Source organism: Ixodes scapularis, unplaced genomic scaffold (assembly GCF_016920785.2).
Source record: "Ixodes scapularis isolate PalLabHiFi unplaced genomic scaffold, ASM1692078v2 PGA_scaffold2__306_contigs__length_199485367, whole genome shotgun sequence".
NCBI classification, from domain to species: domain Eukaryota; kingdom Metazoa; phylum Arthropoda; class Arachnida; order Ixodida; family Ixodidae; genus Ixodes; species Ixodes scapularis.
In genome coordinates, this window is record NW_024609857.1 from 75,345,269 (window position 1) to 75,367,380 (window position 22,112).

General features: G+C 45.3%; 1 protein-coding gene across 3 annotated transcripts in view; it reads right to left on the reverse strand.

The window, feature by feature from the left end:
- LOC8051194 (cyclin-dependent kinase 8) overlaps positions 1 to 21,970 on the reverse strand; it is a 73,975-nt gene extending 52,005 nt beyond the window's left edge. The window contains exons 1-9 of one of the 3 annotated variants that reach the window (XM_029968275.4): positions 21,767 to 21,970; positions 19,825 to 20,022; positions 12,315 to 12,390; positions 10,051 to 10,161; positions 9,847 to 9,987; positions 5,104 to 5,161; positions 4,345 to 4,476; positions 2,522 to 2,665; positions 2,161 to 2,230 (exon numbers count right to left, since the gene is read on the reverse strand). In XM_029968275.4, the coding sequence (XP_029824135.1) occupies positions 2,161 to 2,230; positions 2,522 to 2,665; positions 4,345 to 4,476; positions 5,104 to 5,161; positions 9,847 to 9,987; positions 10,051 to 10,161; positions 12,315 to 12,390; positions 19,825 to 19,952 (860 nt within the window). In that variant the 5' untranslated portion in view covers positions 19,953 to 20,022; positions 21,767 to 21,970. Of the gene's footprint in view, positions 1 to 2,160; positions 2,231 to 2,521; positions 2,666 to 4,344; positions 4,477 to 5,103; positions 5,162 to 9,846; positions 9,988 to 10,050; positions 10,162 to 12,314; positions 12,391 to 13,893; positions 14,085 to 19,824; positions 20,023 to 21,766 lie in introns of those variants that run through there. The other 2 variants (XM_029968274.4, XM_029968276.4) reach the window with 2 other exon arrangements.
- Between the last annotated feature and the right edge of the window lie 142 nt (positions 21,971 to 22,112).

The following is a 22,112-nucleotide window of genomic DNA, read 5'->3' on the forward strand; positions in this document are numbered from 1 at the left end:
CTCCTTCCCCCCCTCGCCGCTGCACTGGTGATGTGCACGGCACGAGGGAGTCATTTCTGTAATATGCAATCTTACATTGACAGATGACACACTACTATTACCAAAATTATCTATGTGGTGAAAAGTGCTCATCTGATGCACCAATCTAGGTGTCACAACCTTGCGCCCCTCGATACACTGTCCGAGCAAAATGTAAAAAACCACCGATGATCGTATTCACGCTAACAGTGTCGCGGTGTGTACAGTCTCCCGCAGTGGCGCACCCACGGGAGGGTGGGGGGAAGGTTGAAGGTCCTAACCCTCCCCCCAGAGTTCTGCAGCGGTCAATCGGAACCCCTTCGCCCCCATTGCATTTACGATACTGCAAACAACGTGACAGTTAGTACGAAAGAGTCAGTTCCGGATTTTTTTTTTTCGTAAGTACATTGGCAAATTACACTATTTTCTCAATTATTTATGCGTTAAAACGGGCTCATCTCAGGCCCCAACCTAGGTGTTAAAATTTTGAGTCCCTTGACACGCTGTTTGAGCAAAATAAAATACCGCCGGTGCCGCGGTCTGTACATTCATATCTTTTATTTTGCTGAATTTCTCTGTCTACTGTAGGAGATAAAAAATCATTATTAATTCTATATCCAGACATGTTTCTTATTTGACGAAATAAACTCCCCCAAAAGACGAAGCAGGACGTTGGGCTCCACCAGTTAACTGCGGTGTCGTTTTTGAATCGCATTCTGTCCCCAACTGTTAGAGAAAAAGCAACCACACTTTAGGTTATTATAACGCTTTCTTATTTTTGTGTAGCGCGGATAGTCTGGAATGTTGTATAAAAATATCTGAGATATCCGTTACGCACTAACTTTCAAATCTGTTTCCAAAACAATTTTTCAGAAGGATTCTATATAAATTGATTGCACGGTCTGCGTGCGTCATCACATTTCGAACCATCTAGGATCGAGTTATACATTCACTGCCCATTTTTGCAGGAAATGTTCTTGAAAGTGATAAGTTCAGTTCAGCACGCTTAATGCGTGTGGCCTTCGCCGACTTAAGCCTGGTTCAGACAGTTGCATTTGACTGCGTTTGACAGCGTTGCGTCGAGAACCGAAAGCGAGTCACCGGCACATCTCTGCTTCGTATGAAGCGTGGAATCCAATTCAATGAATCATCTTGGCACGCAATATAAGCAGCAGGAATGTCCTGGTTTCTCGCTGCCGCAACGCAGTCAGACGCTGTCAAACGCAACTGTCTGAACCAGGCTTTACGCTAGTCTTCGTGGGGGGAAGGGGGGGTCATGTCTTTTTTGTGGCGGGTCTGCTTTGTGAAGGGATTGAAGGATTTGGATTTCGGAGATAGGCTGGTCCCCGGCGCCTCCTCTCCCAACCTATTGTGACTTTGCCGAGGGGCCGCGGCTGGGCGCCGTCGAGACGGCAGACTGTAGCACTAGCGAAACTACGAAGGTGCGAAGTAGTTGTCGTGAACGGACTTGGCGTGGCGCCGAGTAGGCTCCGGACAGTTGTACTGCCGAAGATACGGGAGTGTCTTCGGCAGTACTAACCAAAAAGTTAATTTTTGGTTATAGTCCCTATTTTTCGCTTCATGTCAATTCCTAACCAGGCAGAGGGCTGTCGGATGTTTACCTTCATATGTTCATAGAAAATTAAGACTTAATTTTTTTTTGTTTTCATTATGAAAATTAGATAGAGCAATAATATTTTGTATAGAGCTGGGTGGCTATATCAAAATATCAGAAAAGACATTTTCTCAAAAATTACTTCTCCCCAACTTTTTACCATTCGAAGACCAGACTGATTTTACGTGGGCGCAATGTAGGAAAAATTCAAAAAGGTTACTGCTCTCTATGAATGTAAAACTGTGAATGTTTTGGATAAATAAATGTGCATACCAAGGAATGCAATCGTGTCGATGGCATTAAAATTAATTCGCGGAGTGCAAATAAAATCTCGCAATGACGCGTACAAACGGAAAAAAAACCGACATAAAAAAAGGTTAAATTATCCCCCCCCCCCTGGCCAGCCCTCCCTCCTCCGATCGGTTGTCGAAATTTCACAACCCCCCCCCCAGGCAAAAATTCTGGGTGCGCTAATGATTCGGCATACACCAATTGGTTAGCCTGCCTGTCGAATGTGTTTGATTCACCTGGATCGCTTGAAGTCCTTCATCAGGGTGTGGTGCTCGGGCATCTTCTTGATGTCCTCCCAGTCTTTTTCTGAAGGGGCAATAACAAAGACCGTGCTACTGCCAATGCAACAAAACCTACCCATTATAGTTGTAGCAAGCTCCTCCATTAAAAACTTGGGCTAAACTGGCCCTCCATGAGGTAGAAGAAAGAGAAGTGTCAAGAGGGAGAATGGGAGAACGGGAAAAGCAAGGAAAGACACACGGAACAAAGGAGATGAAATGGACGGGCTACTCAAGACGACCAGACTGGACTGGTTCTCCTCGAGGCATAGACCAAAAAAAAGATGAGTGAGAAAGGCGAATGAGAGAAGGGGTGCACCGTGGGGGAAGCCCATGACGTTGAAGATCCGGTCCAACTGGTCGTGGTGGTACGGGTTGCTCGTCTTGATGTCCTCCTGGCGGCAGTGGAAGATGGGCTCGGACGTGAGCAGCTCCGCAAAGATGCACCCAATGGCCCAGATGTCTGTGGGGAAGCAGCCCACAGTCAACCTCGTGCCGTTTTTTTTTTTAATGTCTCTCACACAATGCCTGATCTTTCGTGATACACACAAACATGTGTATCACAAACATGTGTACACACAAAGGCCTATTCAGACATACACTGCAGCACTGATGCAGTTCTATACTAGACAAAGCATGGACTCTGGGCTATATAAGCGCCGCAATATCAACGCTCCGCTGCATGCGACCTGGTCTTTCCCTGCGAACACACACAATGCAGCGCTGACCTGCCCTTCGTAGTACATTGTGTTGCATTACTTGCACAACTTTTTTGACTTCACCCTCAGTATGGTCAGTTTTAAAATAAACTTCAAACATGTAAAACAGTTGACTTGGTGTCAGTGGGAATCCACTAAAATGCCACATGTACAGTCTCCGGCAATATGAAAGACCCACTGGGAGCGTGTGGCTGAGGCGGTGGCTGGCGGGGACGCAGCGAGCGCTCCGGGCAATTCCATTCTGCTTCGAGGGGAGGACGCTCACTCGGGGCTCAGCACAAACTGATAAGCGCGTTTCGCTTTAGCTGAGCCCGAGTGAGCGTCCTTTCCTCGAAGCAGAATGGGATTGCCCGGAGCGCTCGCAGCGCCCCCGCCAGCCACCGCCTCGGCCACGCGCTCCCTGTGGGTCGCATACTGCCGGAGACTGTACAGCCCATGAGAGGTGGATAGGCAGTATAAAACATGCAACTACATGTAGAGATACTTTCCTAATGTAATCAGACAGTCAGCACAAATGGGGATGTAGACACCAGGCAGATGATAATATGGCAGTAGATACCAAGCGCTTTTGAGCACATTCAACCAAATTCGAGTTTTCTCAGTTGGAATTTATTTAATCAGAAAGAACCCATCAACTGTTTTGGGCGAGCTAGGCTCGTCCACCAAAAGCCATCCCAAAATTGTTTGGGGCGAGTGTAGCTCGTCCGCGCAATCTCCCTCGTCCATCGGCTGTTTTGGACAACCCAGGCTCGTTCAGAGCTTAGTTTGCGGCGCTGCCAGAAAATGGCAGCACACATTATTTTTTTTTTTTTTATTGTACACCTTTTTCAAAATGGCTATCGGCAATGGTCGAACATGCGGACCTCACCACATGTGTCTAATGTGGTGAGGGCCGCATGTTCGATCAAAAATTTAGAAAAGCAGTTTAGAGTCAAAAACTGCCCCCCCCCCCCCTGAAAAAAAAAAAGCAACAGCTGACGGGTTAATATTCTGTACTCAAAGTGTAATTTTATGTACACAGTTAATTTTTATCTTGATTAATTAAAAATTTTGCTCGCTAAAACCGAGACTAAGCTATGATATAGTGACATCATCCAAACAACATACTGCAAAAACCAAGCTTAGAGTAAATTACTACGAAGAGTAGAATACAACACTAAAATTATGAGACAAGTAGTCCCCATTTTGGCCCACTCGGGGGCACGGCCAAAGAACTCAAGATTTGAAAGGACTCCAAGTAACACAAGACGACACTGCTGGAGAGAAATTGACCGATTTCCGCGCTGTCCAAAGACATCCCCCGATGCTTAGGGAGTGTTAAATAATAAAGGGGCACCTACTTTGATTCCGAAGGACGCCGGGTGCCCCTGTCCCCCTGGCAATTGAAGTGCTTTAAAAGAAAGCCGGATGGGGCGGGACGTACCGATGGCTTTGGTGTAATGTCGTGCCCCCAGGAGGAGCTCTGGGGCCCGGTACCAGAAGGTTACCACCACGGGGTCAAGGTCGGCCAGCGGTTTCAGCGGAGAGTTGAACAGTCTCGCAAACCCCATGTCCGCTGCACAGACGGAGCACAACACAGTTGCTTGCATCGTGCCGACGCGACGGCAAGAAAGAAACCGAGCCACCCAATGTTTTTTTTGTTGTTTTTTTTGCGATTTGTTTTGCAGTTTTAATTTTGTCAAGACTCCTCTCCCACGAGCTGACGCTGGCATCAACGAGACACCGGCTGTGCCATTTTCGCCCCATAAATTTTGAGGCATTTCATTATTTAGTGCTAAGTCTGAACCGTTGTGCACTAAACCTGGTGAACCCTCTGTCCTGGTTTCCTATAGAGTGCTGAGATGAAAGACGAAAGGGGAGGGGGAAAGTTTAAGATACCACAATAAAATACCGAAAATTCACTGGCACCGGTGCGAGCCATCTTATACGGTTATACCCCATTATTCGTAAGCAATCGGCTAGGACGTGGATTTTCAGGTTGGATTCCGAAATTCTCACCACACTAAGCAGAGGGCACGAGATGTGTTCCCTTACTAGAGGAACTGTACATTTATCTTCTTTTCAGATGCGGAAAAGTTCAGCAGCGTAGCTTTTTTTGTTCTCTATTGTGGCAGAGACACTCCAGCCATCACTGATGCTGGTAAAGGTAAGCTACCCAAGAAAAGGGTGTGTGCCTACTCACCAATCTTCACTCTGCCTCTCTCTGGACCTTCACCCATTACAAGAATGTTTGCCGGTTTCTGCAAGATCCAGAAGAGGGACGTCGGTTGCAATTAGTAAAAGGATGCACGAGGATTCAGTCAATGTTTTTCATTTATGATGCAAAAATGCCTAAAGAGTACTCAACGCAAATTAACTTTTGCAGCTCCCAATGTGTCCACCTCAGATTGTTTTATATGTCTTGCCGTTTAGTGAAACATTATTTAATAGCAGCAGCAATATAAAGGAATGAAGCAAAAAGAGAACCGAAGATCATGTTGTTGAAGAAAAAGACAAAAACAAAATGAGGTTTCAGATTAGACAACGTGCAATCGGTTCCATTGGACCAAGTCTGAAACTGCACAAGTCCCAACTGTTCTCGGAAGCCCACACTTTGGGGCCTTGAATGCATCTCACACCAGCGTTTTACGGCACCCTTTTGTTCTCTCAAATTTAGGTTTATTGCCTCCAAAGACATTTGGAGGAATGAATCCAGGGTAATCTTTCCATCGAATAAACGCAAATTTCAAAGCTGCTGCCCCCAACTCCCCCGTCCCCCCTAAAATAAAAAAATGCCATACAGTTTGCGAGTTCACAGGTTCTCAAACTGGATTTCTCGAAGCCAAACACTCTCACCTTTGATGGAAGGTATGTGTTGCATCCCTAAATATGCAAAAACTAGCACAACACAATTTTTTTGGTAATTCTAGTATAAGATGTTTTGTTCTCTCTCTGACCAATAGCTTGGAGTTTTTATATCGTCCAAAGAAACCTCAATAGCCATGAGGCGTTGTCGGAGGGAGCAGGTTTTTAGAAAAGCTCATCAAACGTAACTGGAATACAGCAAAGACAACATCTGTAGACACAACTAGTGTAAAAAAAAGTAGGATTGTGTGAATATTCAAATAATAGTTTCTACTAGTACATTTCTCAGTATTTGCTTCCCAATGTGGACTGCAATATTCATATTTTTTTAAGTGTTGATCACGGCGGGTCAGCCCCGTTGAGCATATTTCTTACCCAGCACCGGTGCACTGCAGAGAAGCAACACTCATGGAGTTCACTTCCGCAAGTGTTGCTTCTCCGCAGTGCACCGGCGCTCAGTAAGAAGCGGGCTCAACGGGGCTAACCTACAAATATTGCTGTCGCACGCTTAGGAGAAAAGCACACTTGCAAAGTGAGATGGTGCACACGCAAGCCTGGTGAATTTAAAAGAAACAAAAACTTTGGGAAAGTTGATACCTGCATAGCAGCAAAACATCTCAAATTAAATTGTGACTATTGCATAAGAGTATATGTCAGGCAGAGGTGCCCTGACAACCTGCATATACAGTGAAACCTGTTTAGAACGAACCGGCGTACGGCGAATTATTGTCGGTATCGAACTCACGGAAAATTTAAATAAAAATGCATGTAAAAAGCATGTTTTATAACTAACAACATTTAGGCTATATCTAGGGTTCAGATTTTTCGGTTTAAACCGATAAAAACTGATAAAAGTATGCCGAATTTATTTTCGGAAATTCGGTTGTAACCGAAAAAGGTCAGTTTGTAGGTTCGGTGTTTTCAATTTAAACTGATAAAAAACCGATAAAAGTATGCCTGATTCGTTTTCTGAAATTCGGTTTTAACCGAAAGAGGGCAGTTTTTTAGGGCCACGTCGAGGTGTGTGCGTGTGTGTGTGTGTGTGTGTGTGTGTGTGTGTGTGTGTGTGGGAAGGGGGGGGAGAGAGGACTTTGCAAGGTTTGTTCGTGATTGCCCTCTTCCAAGGTCTTGGATTGGCCTTCACAGGACATCTGTGTCCTAAAAAAGAAGTTTGGATGTGGGCTAGTATAAGGTTTTTCACTTCGTGCACTTAAGAGGACATTGAGGAAAGCCTCTAATACCTTTCTTAACACACTGTCTCAAACTTCCCTCTGGTTAAAAACATAAATGCGATGAATTTCTTTTTTTTTTTTTTTCATTCTATTGGATTTTGTACGGTCATCACGTCAGGCTGACACGTTGTCAGAATGGGAAGGAAAAAGAAGCAAGGTGAAGATTATGCCCGTGAATTCCGCAATTTTGAGGTGCGTCCCGATGGAAGTTGCAGCGAAGGCCACGTATGTATATGTGCCGTTATTCTTTGAGCGATCACAAATATCACAGCTACAAGGATCATTTGATTCGGTGTCCGATGCTGTTTTTTTCATATTCACCGACAAAAACCGGTGAACTTTTTGGGCAATAAATATACACCCAAAAAAACAAAAAATTAAATTTAAAAATAAACACCATAAAAAATACACCAAATTTCGAAAAAAAAAAAAAAGAAACGAAAACGCAGAACCTTAGCCATATCAAACTTTTCCCAACCGGGAAAACTTCCAAAAATGCACAAACAACTGTCTTCTAGCCTGTCCCTTCTCACAAAAAAGTAGGAAAGAAAGAAAATTCCAAAAGCTCAAGTTGTGAACAAACTTGAGCGAAGAGAAGCGATTCAGAAGGGGAAATAAGCTAAAAAAAAATTCTGCACACATGCAAAAAAAAAAAGAAAACTTTTCGGCGTGTTGTTACAAGGCGAAAGTGAAGAGATTGAGAAAGAAAGAGAAGCTCTCGCCTTACAACAAACTCATTGTGGAAGTTCGTCGTAAATGTTTTTTGCTATATCGAACAACCTGCTATATCGAACTGATCGTAGTGAAAGCTAGGGAAGAACCTTCACGAGTTCAGTTAGGTTTTCGTTTAAGCATGGTGCAGTAGCGAAAAGCTCCAAAAAACAATTCAATATTCAATTAAAAAAAATATTTTACTGAAACCAATATTCAACTTGAATTCCCTTCAAACTCAAAATGCACTATTCACACATGTCTAAAAAAGGCATTACCTAAAAAACAACTGGAATACAAAAAAGACATTTTCCAACCAACAAGAGTGGAAAGTAAGAGTTATATTTATCAAACACATATCAAAAATTATAACAAACACAATTCTGAAAATTCGTCACAAATAGTACATCTTTTGGCAACCTACTCACTCTTTGATAGTTTTCAGAAAAAGAGCAAAAGCTAGAACATCAGTGTGGAATGAGTGGATTCAGATGTTGTTTTAGGTAGTGTGCTCTGCGTAAGAACATATCCCTATTGATTAGTAGTTTATTATTATATATTGTCACAGAGGACATGCAACAAGACAGGGGTGAAACAAGGAAACTAAAAGTTTAATGTGGCGAACTTGTGCCAAACAAAAGATGTAATAACTGGGCGTCACGGGTGTTGATGTCAGCGTAGCAACAGGATCAAGCGCTGGCGAAAGACTGACTCCTGGTCGCCATGCGGAGCCCCCTATGTACACACGTGGGCTTCTGGGACAATCGCCGTAGAAGGTTCAGCGCGTGGAACATTCAGACCTCCAAAAAGCAACAGGGTTCTCGAATTTATCAGAACGCGACATTTACAGAAATAACAAAAAGGTGCATTCGCTCCCCGGCATCGAACCTCAGCCTTTTGCACGGGAGACAAGAACGATAACCATTCGGCCATGGGCACGCTTGGTCAGAGACACGCGTGGCAATATTATCTAAAAACGTTAAGCTACCTAAATTATTCTTGCCATTTACCAAGTAACTCCCAATAAGTGGAGCCCGGTTACATCACACTCGGGTATTTCGAATTATTGTTTACCATACTCGAGTATCGGTTGTGATACCCAAGTGTGGTACTTGAGTAGCACACTCGAGTATCAGGTGTGATACCCAAGTGTGGTACTCGAGTACCACACTCGGGTATCACACCCTACAATAATTCGAAATACCACACTCGGGTATTTCGAATTATTGTAGGGTGGCAAGAGCAAGGGGAAGTGCACACACACGCACATACGGAGGGCAGGGAATACTCGCAGTTGGAACGGTAGTGAGCGCTCTTTCCTCCAACACTGCTGTCCTTAACCCCAAAATAAAATAAGAAAAATAAAAATAAAAAATAAGTTTTTGGCAGTCCGAGTTTGTCCAGAACAATGATTGTGCAACTGCACTTTGGACGCTTTGTTTATCCTTGTTTACCTTTTTCTTTCGCCGCTATTGCTTTGCCAGTTTTGTTTCGCCTTTTTTTTTTTGCTGCCGGATTTTAGTGAGCTTTTGTTTTGTTACTTGCTTAACTTTGTTCTATCGATCAAGAGTTTTTTTTTACGCACCTCGCTTTTTCCGTTTTTCTTTCATATTCATTTATTTTCGTGTTTCGTCGCCTGTGCTGTGAAGACCACGGCCAAGCGCGCACGTAAGCATGGCGGTGCTTGCGGTCTCCACCAACTACGCTCTACTGTATTTAGCGGCTCTTGGATGCTCTATTTGGTAAGCTCCCGTTTGTCGCAACCTTCAATATTAGCAGAGACGTGCGGAAATTTCAACTGGAGCTTAAGAATATACTTTTGTATATTGAATTATTGATATATCAAACTATTTTACGATCCCCTTCAAAATTCATAATTCTAGCTAGGACATTTGTTTTGTATTTTCTCAAGTTTATCTATTAACCATGAAATGTATGGAATGTGCATCATTTGTCCAAACCCTGGACAAACAATGCATAATTTATACATGCAAAACACATTGTTCTCTTAATTTGGCTCAAAGCTTTTCTGAAATGTTGTTGTACTATAAAAAGTAAGTATGCACATATAGCCTTATGAAGACCTTTGAGAGACAACGGAGGAAGCAGGAGAAAGCGGGCAAAAAGTGTCCACCTACCAGGTCCCTGTGCAGGACCCAGTTGGAGTGGAGGTAGTGGATTCCATCCAGGATTTGGTAGAGCAAAGACTTGACCATGCCTCGAGGCACCAGCACCTGCTTCTTGTTGGCCTTGGCCGTCCGGTGGAACTTGATGATGTGCTGCGGTCAATGGGGAAGGAGATGCTGCACTGCACCGTCAAGGAGGGAGACGGCGCCACATACCCAGAGGTCGTGTTCGGCAAAGTCGAAGAGGAGGTAGACCTTGCGGTCGTTGTGGGACAGGAACACCCGTTGGAGGTTGATGACATTGGGGTGCTTCAGCTCTCGGAGAAGCTGTAGGGTGCCCGCCCAAGCCCCAACAGACTTTAGCATCCAACTTCACGCAAAAGGACCGAGAGAGAATGCAGTGGCAACGCTAATGTGACGCACGACATTTCCTCAATCAGTCGTGACCGCATTTCTACCGCGATGAGAAGTTTTGAAGAATGACGATATTGCACTGCCTTTTGCAGGTGTCTTCAGAAAGAAAGCCAAATGGAGCAGTACAAGCCCGGTTGGGATACGAGAATGTTAAAATTGGGTCAGCGCCACGTTTGAGTGTGCGCTGCATTTCAAAAATTTTTACTGCTTAAAAAGCTGTCATGCATTAAAGAATTAGATGGAAAAAGAATAGCATAAAACAAATTCACAAAGAAAACAAATTTCTTAGAGCTATATTTACGGCGCTAAACGAATTCACAGTTGGCCCCCGCGGGAGCATGCGCCAAAGTGGCCGCTATGGTAACGTGACTGGCCGATATGGCCACGTGACTGGCCGCTATGGTCACGCAGCTGGCCGCTATGGTTACCTGGTTCTTGCACTCTTTCGGGAGCTTCATATGGGCTCTAAAAATTACTTATTAACCTTCGTTTGAAGTACAACAAAAAACAAAGTAACTTTTAGAGCCCAAAGGAGGCTCCTGAAAAAACGCAAGCACCACGTGAAAGACCTGTGCGCCGGTCAGAAACTGACGGCGCCGGTGCGCCGGAGTGTTGCCTTCTGGTGACGGCAGTGCGGAAAAACGCGTTCAACCAGCGACGCACCACACTCAGCGTGCGACAGTGGCATGACTTTGCAGCAGCGGTAGTGCAGCGCAGCGGCGCACAGGTCTACCCAAAACCAGTGGCGGCTCCCGCGGGCGCCAACTACAAATTCGTTTCGCACCACAAATATAGCTCTAAAACCGTTTTCTTTGCTGTAAATTTGTTTTGTGACATTTTTTTCTACCTAGGCTGTTTAAAAATCTTTTTTTTTTCCCTTTGCATGTGTCCTTTAATATTTCGAAGGCTACAGCTAAACTTAAACTTCCCGATTCTGCTTTCCTAAATCCCCGACGGCCTACCCCTGCAGAAATGTCTCACGCACAAAATAAATCACACTAAGTGTCAGTTCAGAGCAGCAGCATATAACTTCATGCAAATAGATGTTTGGATAGTAAATAGTTGGTCATACGAAAATTTCAGAAGTCAATACATTAAAAGTAATGTATAAAAACTTAGCAGATTCATTTATGCCTTCAGTTTACAGGAATCCTGAACTCCTGAGTACTGCAGCAAGACAGCTTTATTTGAACGTGTTTCTTATCGAACCCTGGCGACCCGGTCGTCATCTCAGAATGCGCGGTACTGCATTTTCCTAGCTATAATTCACAAACTGTGTATAGTCCCGCAGGGGCAAATTTCAGATAGGAAAAGTTTTTCCTTCGATAGCTGGCATCTAGTGCATAATTCGCACGTAAAAATCTATCGTACACAGCATGCCTTGAAAAATGCTTGCTTTATTATTATTAGTGCACAAAGAAACTGGTATAATATAAAAATCATCAGAATAATCTACTATTCACAAATTCGTCACATCTGATCATAATGAACGACACAGAAAAAACAAATCTTTGTGTATTCTGCACCTGTAAATAATATGCACCGCGTTAAGTTTCAAGTTTTTAACATGTATAGTCCACAGGCTATAGTCCAGAAAATATGATACTTATTCTCAAAGTTCAGCATTATCGAACTATCAATGCAGGTCAAGTGCTCCCTTCCATCCATTCAGTCTTATCTTAGCCTTCAAGATACAATGTGCAACATGTGCACAAGTGGATACTAACCAGTCCGGTCGACTTGCAGAAAGCAATCATACAGTTGAACCTCGATTTAACAAGGTCACCGGGACTCGCTAATTACTTCGTTAAACCGGGAACTTTGTAAAATCGAGGAAGGGAAACCTCGTGCATAGGCTGCGCGGGGAATGCGAATTTCTTCGTTAAATTGTGAAATTTGTAAAGTCAGGTTTCGTTAAATCGAGGTTCAACTGTATCATGTTTCACTTCAACAGTGCTGGTCTTATGCCAGCTTCTGCACTGAAATGACGTAGCAAAGCCAACTGCCTGAGTATGTTTTGTTCCAGGAGGAACTGACCCGCATACACTGGGGGGCAACACACGTACCGCAATTTCTCGACAAGCAGACATGGAGATGCCAGTGCCTTCGATCTGTTTCAGGGCGTAGTCCCTGGTGTCAGACCTGGAGAGTACAAGAACGTCTTCAGTGCCCTTGTCTTGGGCCAAGATTTCTGTTCAATCATTGTTGCCCACTGCCCGAGGGCACCACAAGGATAAATGTGCAATCCCACTGCCCTTCCTGGTGCACTCCCGACTATTTTTCAGAACTTTTTAGCTCGCTCGAATAGTGTAAGTTGTACAGTGATGTTACTTGCAACAAATTCTAATCTGTCTTGTCCTTAGAACTTCAGGATGCATCCATTTAGCAATCAATCATGTTCACTTGAGGCAAGGCTGGGGGTTGTGGTGCCTTGGAGTGGTAGGCCACAGGAAATGGGAACCATGTTGATCGGGTTGGCAGGACACCAACAACTCAAGTTCTAGAACAGACATTAAAGCATGTGGGGTAGCGCAGTCTGTCAAACGCAAGTGCGTGGCAGCATCGCATTAGCTGCGCTATAGTCACGCGAGTGCCTGGTGTATGCAATGGGTGCTGTCATCGTTCGCGCACAAGGTGCACTACTAACATGCACATGTAACCAGTTACATGTCAAACCAACAAAGGGAATTTGGCATGTCCCAGCAGAGGACTGAGGATGAATTTGGACCACCTGGGGATCTTTTTATGTGCAACCGAAACCTCCACGAAAAGCCTCCGTCAGATTGCGGATACCTCAGCCGAGATTCAAACCCGCCACCTAGGGATTCGTAGGCCGGTGCTTTGCCTCGGAGCCCCCAAGGCGGCTTCGTGTTCACCAAATGTTCAGACTCGGTGACAAATGCTAGGTTTACCCAATGGCCAACCTATCTCTATCTTGGGTGATATCAGATAAGATTAAGCAAAGCGTGGGTGGCTGCCATGCTTTTAATTAACTTAATATTTTTTGTCACTTTATGTCACTATAAAGAGTGTTCAAAATTAAGTTTTATACATTTTTGAAAAAGAAACTGGAATACACAAAATCAGTATTTGCACCTACGTTATGCTCCCAGGCAGACACTAAGTGCAAGAATAATCATAGCTGTTGTGTTAAGAGCGACGAGACAGAGCAGTCCTGTCGGCTTGCGGATAAAATAAAATCACACTTTATCGTCTTTCATGTACACTCGGTCTGGTATAGGGCATGCGGCTCGATGCCACGAAAGCGGCACGTGGTGACGACACCATCTACATCTTCCCCTTCCCATAAAATAAAGTTGTTAGTTCTAAACAAAAGGTTTAGGACTTAGTCGCCGTCTTGAGCTTCTCCTGAGCTCGGGTGAAGGCCTCGAGACCGACGGCCGTACAACAGCAGCTGCTCGCAGGTGCTCTCGTGTTCGGCGCAAATGTTTGCCCGTCGTTTGTACAAACAACGTAGGAATGTGGTGTTCCCGCTCGCCCTGCTACAACGGCTGGAGCACACGTGCGTGGATATGTGTCGTACACAGACACCGGCATGGCAGTCTCCAAGTCTGGCAGTGGATTAGTAGTTCTGTTGTAACATTTGTGCTGAAGGTCTCTAATCTCCCGCAGTCTGTCTTGTACCTCTATGGGGGGAATGGTGCTGGGCATCAAGTGGCTTGATGGAACTGGCGACAGCATCCTTGCCTGCCTTCCCACGAGTCTCTGGACTGGAGACTTTAGACGGTCGTCCCTCGGGCTATTCCTGTGTTCCAGCAAAGCACAAAAAAACTCTGGAGACTTGAACGGGAACTTGTTCAGGAGTATTTTGGATTCTTGCAGAGCGCGCTCGACCATTCCGTTTGATTTTGGATAATACGGACTTGAAGTAACATACGTGATTCCGTGTTTACCCACAAAGCCTCGGAATTGATGGCTGCTGTAAGGTGGTCCATTGTCGCTGCATAATTTCACTGGCAGCCCGTGCGTGGCAAAGACTTCCAGGCAGGCTGTGATGACCGCAGTCGCTGTTGTCTGTCGAAGCACCTTGACTTCAAAAAAGAATGAATAGAAATCAACCACAACTAAAAAATTTTGACCGTTGTAATGAAACAAGTTAGTCGCTACTACTTGCCATGGCAGACTGGGGATGTCGTGGGCATAGAGAGTTTCTCATTTCTCGGCTTGAACTTTTGGCAGGTACTACAGGTCTTCGCCAACTCTTCAATGTTGCTATTGAAGCCTGGCCAGTACATCACGCTTCTGGCCCTTGCCTTCATCATCTCAGTGCCCCCATGCGCGGCATGCAAGTGACTCAATACCTCACGTCGTTTTCCCACTGGGATGATTAACTTGTTACTTCTAAAAACCAGTCCGTCCTGCACATGTAGTTTATCTCGGTAGTCCCAGTAGCAGCAAACTTCTTGGAGACCACAGCTTTTTTTCTTCTGACCAAGAGTCGCTTGCAAACTGCCGGAGTTGTGCCATCACCGGATCCTTGTCAGTTTCCTGCGCAATGTTCGCCAGCCGCTGATCAGATACAGGCACAGAGTAGAAACATTCACGTTAAAATGTTCAGATTCTTCCTGAAGTTGTGTTTTGCTTGGAAACTGCGACAAGGCATCGGCAAGAAAAAAGTTCCTTTCCTGACTTGCATGTCACATTTATCAGATATTTCTGAAGGTTTAACCTCATTCGTTGCAAGCGGAGAGGACATTGACAAAATGTTTTTTTGAAAATAGACTCAAGAGATCTGTGATCTGACTCGACAATTACTTCTGGCTGCCCAAAGACATAATCTTGAAATGCTGTGCATCCATGCACGATAGCAAGCATTTCTTTCTCGATCTATGCACATCACTGTTGGGTCTCGGTGACCGAGCATGACGAATATGCTACTGGCTGTCCATCTTGAAGAATCATCGCCCCTACACCTGTCTAGCTAGCGTCTACTGAGAGAGTCACCGGCTTGTTTTTGTTGAAATGGGCTGGCACTGAAGCCTTCTTGAGCGATTCTCGCAGTGTTTCAAAAGACAACTGTTGCCATTCCGTCCAAACAAAGGCAGCATTTTTTAGGGGCGAAGCTCCTTAGGGGCTAGTCATGTCCGTATGTCCGTCCAATGTCCCGCGTCGGGTGCTCGTGCTCGTGAGCTCACGCGCACGTGAGCACGTGCTCCCGTGCTTGTGTAGGGGAAAAAAAAAAAAACGCATCTCCACGTGGTGAATGATGTTGATTGGGGCGAAGCTCTGGTGGCGCTTGTCTGCGTAGATGGTGAGCCGCAACATGCCGAGCCTTTCGTTCGTTTTCATCCATGTCAGAAAGCGAATGTGGTATGGAATCTGGTTATATATGCATTTGAGCATTTGACAGCAGCATGACATGGATGAAAACGAACGAAAGGCTCGGCATGCTGCGGCTCAGCGTCTACGCAGACAAGCACCACCAGAGCTTCGCCCCAATCAACATCATTCACCACGTGGAGATGCAGTTGTTTTTCTAGCCTGTTAGCCTTTCTGATTCAAATGCACACACTTATGTTGAAATAGCTAGAGCATCAAATGAAAGATAATCACCCGCAAAAGCATGAAGTGTATCAAAAGTATGTCATATATACTGCAGGAGGTTTTTTTTAGTAACTCTCGCAGCGAGCGGTAACTGTCGACATGTTTGGTATAAAGCGTGCCACAATATTAACCATTCCAAGAAAGATTTGCAGCTGTTTACTGTCTTTTGGCTCCAGTATTCTCAGGACGTCTTGAAGTCGCCCGGGATCTAAGCTGAGCCCTTTGTTGGTGATGACGTGGCCCAGGTACCGGACTTGCTCCCGCAGGAACTGGCACTTTTTCCTGTTAAGTATCAGGTTCTGGTCCTGGCAGCGCTCAAGTACTTTTCTCTAATTCTCGTCATGCTACTCCTTGGTTTAGCCCCATAAAAGAATGCCATCCGTTACCACGGAGACGCCTGAAAGCCCGTCCAGCACTCTGTGCATTGCCCGCTGGAAGACTTTTGGCACTATTGATATGCCAAAAGGCATACGAAGAACCGGTATCTGCCATAGGGTGTACCCATTGTGCAAACTCTGGAGCTCTCGTCGTCCAACTTGATTTGCCAAAACCCAGATGCAGCATTGAGTATTGAAAAGTACCTTGCTCCACTGAGGCTGGCTGCAACGTCTTCCAACGTCGGCGTCAGGTAGTGCTCTCTGAGGAGGGCTTGGTTGAGGTCTGGCGGGTCCTAAACATATTCTGACCTTTTCTTTTTTGGCAACAACGACCCTGTAACTTGACCACTCAGTGGGTTCTGTTACCTTGACGATGACCCCATCAGCGTCCATCCGTTGTAGTTCGGCTTTGACCCGGTCTTGAAGGGCGACTGGAACTCTTATTGCTGGTTTGATGACCTTGTGCGATTCTGGCTTCAGTTTCATGTGGTATACCACACCTTTAAGCTGGCCTAGTCCATGGAAGATGTCTTCATAAGGCAGAGCTGCTTCATACAGATGGTCACTGTTTTCAACTGCTGCACGCGGATGATCAGTCCGAGGCGTTCGGCTGTCCCACCGCTCTATGTAACCGGGACGTCTTGTTCCGTTACGAAGAACTGAGCTTCGCAAGATTTCTCGTCCTTCTGCAGCCTTAAAAAAATCTTCTCGGTAGCTTGATTCTTGTGCCCAAAAAACGTCTTCAAAACCACAACGCATGGTTGTGCTCGTTTGGTCGTGACCTTCCCAAGCTGATCCCTTGCACTGACACAGCAGTTGGCCCCCGTGTCGAGCTTGCACATCACAGGCGTTCCCTCGATCTCGACGGTGTCTAACCAGCTGTCTTCTCTTGAGATGGTGTCTACAGTCAGAGTCTCCAACCAGTAGTCTTCATCTTCGTTAGCTTCCAGCTGACGAAGATCTTTTTTCGTGTGGTTTCCGCTTCTTTATGGGACTTGGGCGCTGCTGCAGATTGTCGCAAAATGGTTACGCTTTCCACACTTCTTGCAGATTTTATCCGACGCTGGGCAAGCGGTAGTGCAATGTATGTCGTATCTGAACTTTGAACATGGACGCGTCATCCGTTTCTCGACGAAGTTCACCTCCAACGGCTGCTGTGAAGCCCCTTGTATTTCTTGGCACTGCTCCTTTCCAAGCTCTAGTGTCCTGCAGATGTCAACAGTTTTCGCATAGGAAGGATTTTCAGAGATTAACCGCTCTTGCGTATTATCTCTGATTCCTAAGATGATTCTGCTATGAAGCATGCGTTCGTGGCTACCAAAATCACAACTTTTTGCCAGGATGCGGAGGTCAGTTAGCCACTCGTTGAAGCTCTCGCCTTCTCTTTGGTTTCTTGTACCGAAGCGAAACTCATGATAGGCTAGGTTAGTTGAAGGCTTGTAGAAACTTTCCAACTTCTTTCGAAGCACTTCAACGTCTTGCTTGTCTTCGCCTTCTTCGAACTGGAACGTGCTGTATGTTTTTCTCGTCTCCTCTCCAATGGTCAACAATAATGTTGCAGCCTGCACTTCCTTTGGTTGGAGATTGAGTAACGTAGCTGTGGAAAAAAGCTTGAACTCGCTTTCCCAGGTATTCTGGCTTTGCCAGACGTCCCCGCCAGTCTCCAGGGGTTGTGGCAGTGGCAGCAGAGCCGCCATAGCTTGCGGGATGCCGTGCTGGGTTGACGTGCTGGGCGTGCTGGAATGACGTGCTGGGCTTTCTGCATAGCGCCCGATATGGGTTGGTAGTCTGTTGTAGAAAGTCCCGTGGACAGAGTAGAAACTCCCGTGGACAGACAACGGCCACTTCTGACACCATGTGTTAAAAGCGACGAGACAGAGCAGTCATGTCGGCTTGCAAGAGAAAATAGAATCACACTTTATCGTCTTTCATGTACACTGGGTCTGGTATATAGCATGCGGCTAGATGCCACGAAAGCGGCACATGGTGACGACACCATCTACAGCTGTTGATTTTCTAGTTAACCAGAATTAATTAATCACCTCTTTAGCTGCGCTGTAATTAGGGTATGTTTACATTAAAAACTTTAAGGTAGATGAGTTCTAAAAGTGTTTTATTTTTTATAATTTGCGTAATTAGCCTGCGTTTCGAGGTATGTTTTCAAAATTGCCACTTAATCCGCATAATTACGCATTCGAAACCACGAAGATTGGTCCAAAAGCCCTTTCTAGTGTAGCACAAGCAGTTATGACATTCTCGCGACAACAGGGCGGAACTGGTAACGGTACTTCTTTGCCAGCCGGGAGCAAGAAAAGAACTGTTATCAGCTTAAGTTACAATTTATGAATATATTAAAATGTATCCTTCGTATTCGAACATGTTCACATGAGCAATTGTCTGTAAACTTACCAGGACTGTACTTATTAAAATATTATGATCATAAACACAAAATTTCAATAAAACATTCTGCTCATACATAAGCATACAATTTTATGAATGTCCAATATTTACATACTATGGTTGCTGAGACATTAGCACACAAATATGTGAGAAAAACTGCAGAGTGAAAAATTCTGAGAACAAGCAAAAAGTCCTATCACCAGCCTTTTTTTTTTTTTTTTTTTTCAATTGCTTTACTTTATATAGGCATTTGACATAATTAAACGCATGTTCATAATGTGAACGAAAAATAAAATAGCCCCTTTACAAAGTCCCTTTGTAGAGTCTGCACGTGGAAGCGGGTTGCGTGAGAAGTGAGACAAACTTTAAATTTTATCAAATAAGCATGTTAATATATGATTCTTTTCTAACGAGAGAAAAAAATCCATTATCCCTCGAACCAAAATTCCACCACGCCAAAAGGACTACCATAAACGTACAAGTTTCACAGGCTCAATATTTCACAAATTTTGGGCCGACTTTCTCCAGGAAAGTCATCCGTAATGAGAGCTGTCCATAAGAATAAATCGAGGTCAAGATCACAAATAATAAACGACGAGCGTGGCCACAAAAGATGCCACTTATTTTGGGACAGTCTTACCTCCTCCTAGATGGTGAGGGAAGTGTGCTAACTTGATTTTTGTGCACAAGAGGTACGCGTGACCTACAAATGCTCCCCAGGTATGCGGAAAAAAAGAAAAGTGACCCACAGGATTGCAAAGCCCTGTCGAAAATAGAACCATTGCTTGGTGCCCATGCCAGGTCCTATCTCATTTTCAGGAGGGGCAACTAACAACAGACGACCGCGATGCTTGGGCTGTACTCAGTGATCCAAGGGCTTTGTTATCTTTACTTTTTGCTCGTGTTTACGGACTGATAAAAGAAAGCACGTATTTACCCAGTTCGTTACCAGCGGGGCTGTCCATAGTCCGGACTGCAGGTGTCTATATTAATGATGTGGAGCTGTATGGGGACTGATCGGTTCCCGTAAAATTTGTCTACATAGCGGTGTGTCAATGTTAACGAGGTCCATGTCACTGTATATCCACCTAATCAATTTTTTACCATCTTTCAAACGTCGCAAAACAAGAAAAAAATAAGTTCCTCGTAAAAAATTAAGTGGTTTGCAGTAAAGAAAAAAAGAGTGTATCGTGCGCGTCGGCCTTGGAGAGGAGAGGCTGGGAGCACCACTTGCCCGTCCTTGCGCCTGGCCTTGTAGACGTGCCCGTAGGTGCCCCTGCCCACCTTGCAGCCTTCATACTCAAAGAGGTCCTCCACCTTGGCCCGAACCCCGGCCGTCTTCACCTTGAAGTCGTAGTCCATCCTGCCACACTCCCCCTCCCCGGACTACCGCCCCAGGGGACCCGCCCTTGCACACTCCGCCTTCGTCATCCTGAGGAAGAAAAGGAAAAGCGCGACACGAGCTGAAGGAATAGTCCTAAAAGATTAGTTAAATAACTTTGAAGAAACCCTTTTTTGGTAAGCAAAACACACATCTGCAGTCATGGGTGTACCAACCAGGGGGGCAAGGGGGGGTGCTTGCCCCCCCCCCCCCCCCCCGTTCTCAGAGTGGGGGGGGGTCAAGGCACGTGTTTTGCCCCCCTGAAACAGCCGCCACTGGGCAGGGCAAACACTGGCCGGTGGCGCCCAAGGGATACCAAGGGCACCGGCCTTGGAAGGGGGAGGGGGGGGGAGCTGGTTTGCCCCTCCCCCCCCCCCCCCCCCCCCCCCCCCCCCCTCAAAAACAAATTGGTATGCCACTGCCTGCAGTTATGAAAACACCGAACGGCCTGGGACTCTGTGCCTTCTCATGGGGCTATAGGTCTATGTCAGATATTAGATTCTGTGCAGTCCTTGCAAAGAAAAGGGTGCAAGCGTAACTTTGGAATATGCTTTGTTTGCCGGCACCAATAGTCCACATGCATGGAAAGCGCTTTCTAAGGTCAGATCCATCTCTAGCCCCTGGTAAAGGATTCTCCAGCGCTGCCTCGTGTTTGTAATTACTGCAAGCTAGCTGTAGGTTTAAAGAACCGTTCACACTCTTGCAACCGAGTACGACCGAGAGACCAGACCGGTTTTTAATCCTCTTACGACCTCTTAGGACCGGATGCGCTGGAGAGGAGCTGGTCCTAAGACGTCGCAAGAGGCTTAAGAACCAGTCTTGTCTCTCTCGGTCGTACTCGGTTGAAAGAGTGTGAACGGGCCTTAAGGTGCCAGCCCACAGCAGCTATGCTGGTGAAATGGAATATCTTTTAAAAATTCCTTGGAGACCCAGAATTTGTATTGTTTTGTTAGTGCTGTCTGCTGTGTTAGTTCACTCCCTTCCTTAATGCTCTTAAACAGAACATAGCAAAATAAACAAAACAAATGAATTATATGAATTATCATATATGAATAAATAAATTTGAATTATCATATATCATGTAATGGGAACTAATGCACGTATATTACAATGACGGTTTTACACGTCGGTACAACGGTTCGCCTGAGTATGTTTTTGCGGGGAGTTCGGCGCTTGCGAAGTCCTGGTTGAAACTGGGAGCGATTCGTTCAAAGATTCTCTAGTGCTGCCAAGCATTGGACAAGCGCTGTTAGGGATCTGGGATCGTTCGTGAAATTGAACAGCGAGGCTCTGTTCAACGTACTGACAGCTGTTATTTCCCTCAACAGGCTGCGCAGTCCATATTGAACCATGCTAGTTTTAAACTTTGCGTGAAAAACCCGACCTTCCCCAAGGACCGCGGATGGATTTGCCGATGCTACGTAGTGCATGCGCTCTTCTCTTTCTTTTTGAAACAGAGAATTATAACTTTGCAACGCGACTAATTGTAAACATGAGACCTCTTAATTCTCTCTCCAGTTGTATCACGAGCCGCAAAGCCTGCCCCACACGCATGTCTTTGTCGCGTAAACAAAAACAACGAACAAAACTAGCAGCTTTCTGTCTTTGCTCGCTTACCCTCACTTTTCTAACACGCGAACGGCACTGTGCAGAGTGTGGCTAGTAAAGCGGTAAAGAAAAAAAAAACCTTGACAAGCACGGCTATGGAGACCGCTGGCAGGGCGATCCGAAGAAGCCGACTGCAGTTTCTCCACCTTTAAAAGACTTTCGGTAGAACGACAATGCACTGCGTTACCTCTGCAGACGTTGAAGATCTTGCAAAACAGGTCGCAGCGCCAAATCCCGCTTTACTGCAATTAAATCAACTGTGCTTTCAACAACCCGGCTTCAACAAGCGCATGATACAATCCACGGAAAGCAGTTTGGAGTTGTAGCAGGTTGTAGGACTGGATAAAAAAAGCGTCGCGCGCGTCATGCTCTGAAAAGCGTTGCGATAGGTGACGCCACAAGATTGTTTATTTATTAGGTTTACACGTTCAAACTAAATCGAACTAATTTAACCTACAATAATAAATTATTTAGGATGAATTTACAGTCTTTTCAGATTTTTAGTAGCCATTCCAATGATGTTACTGTGGTTA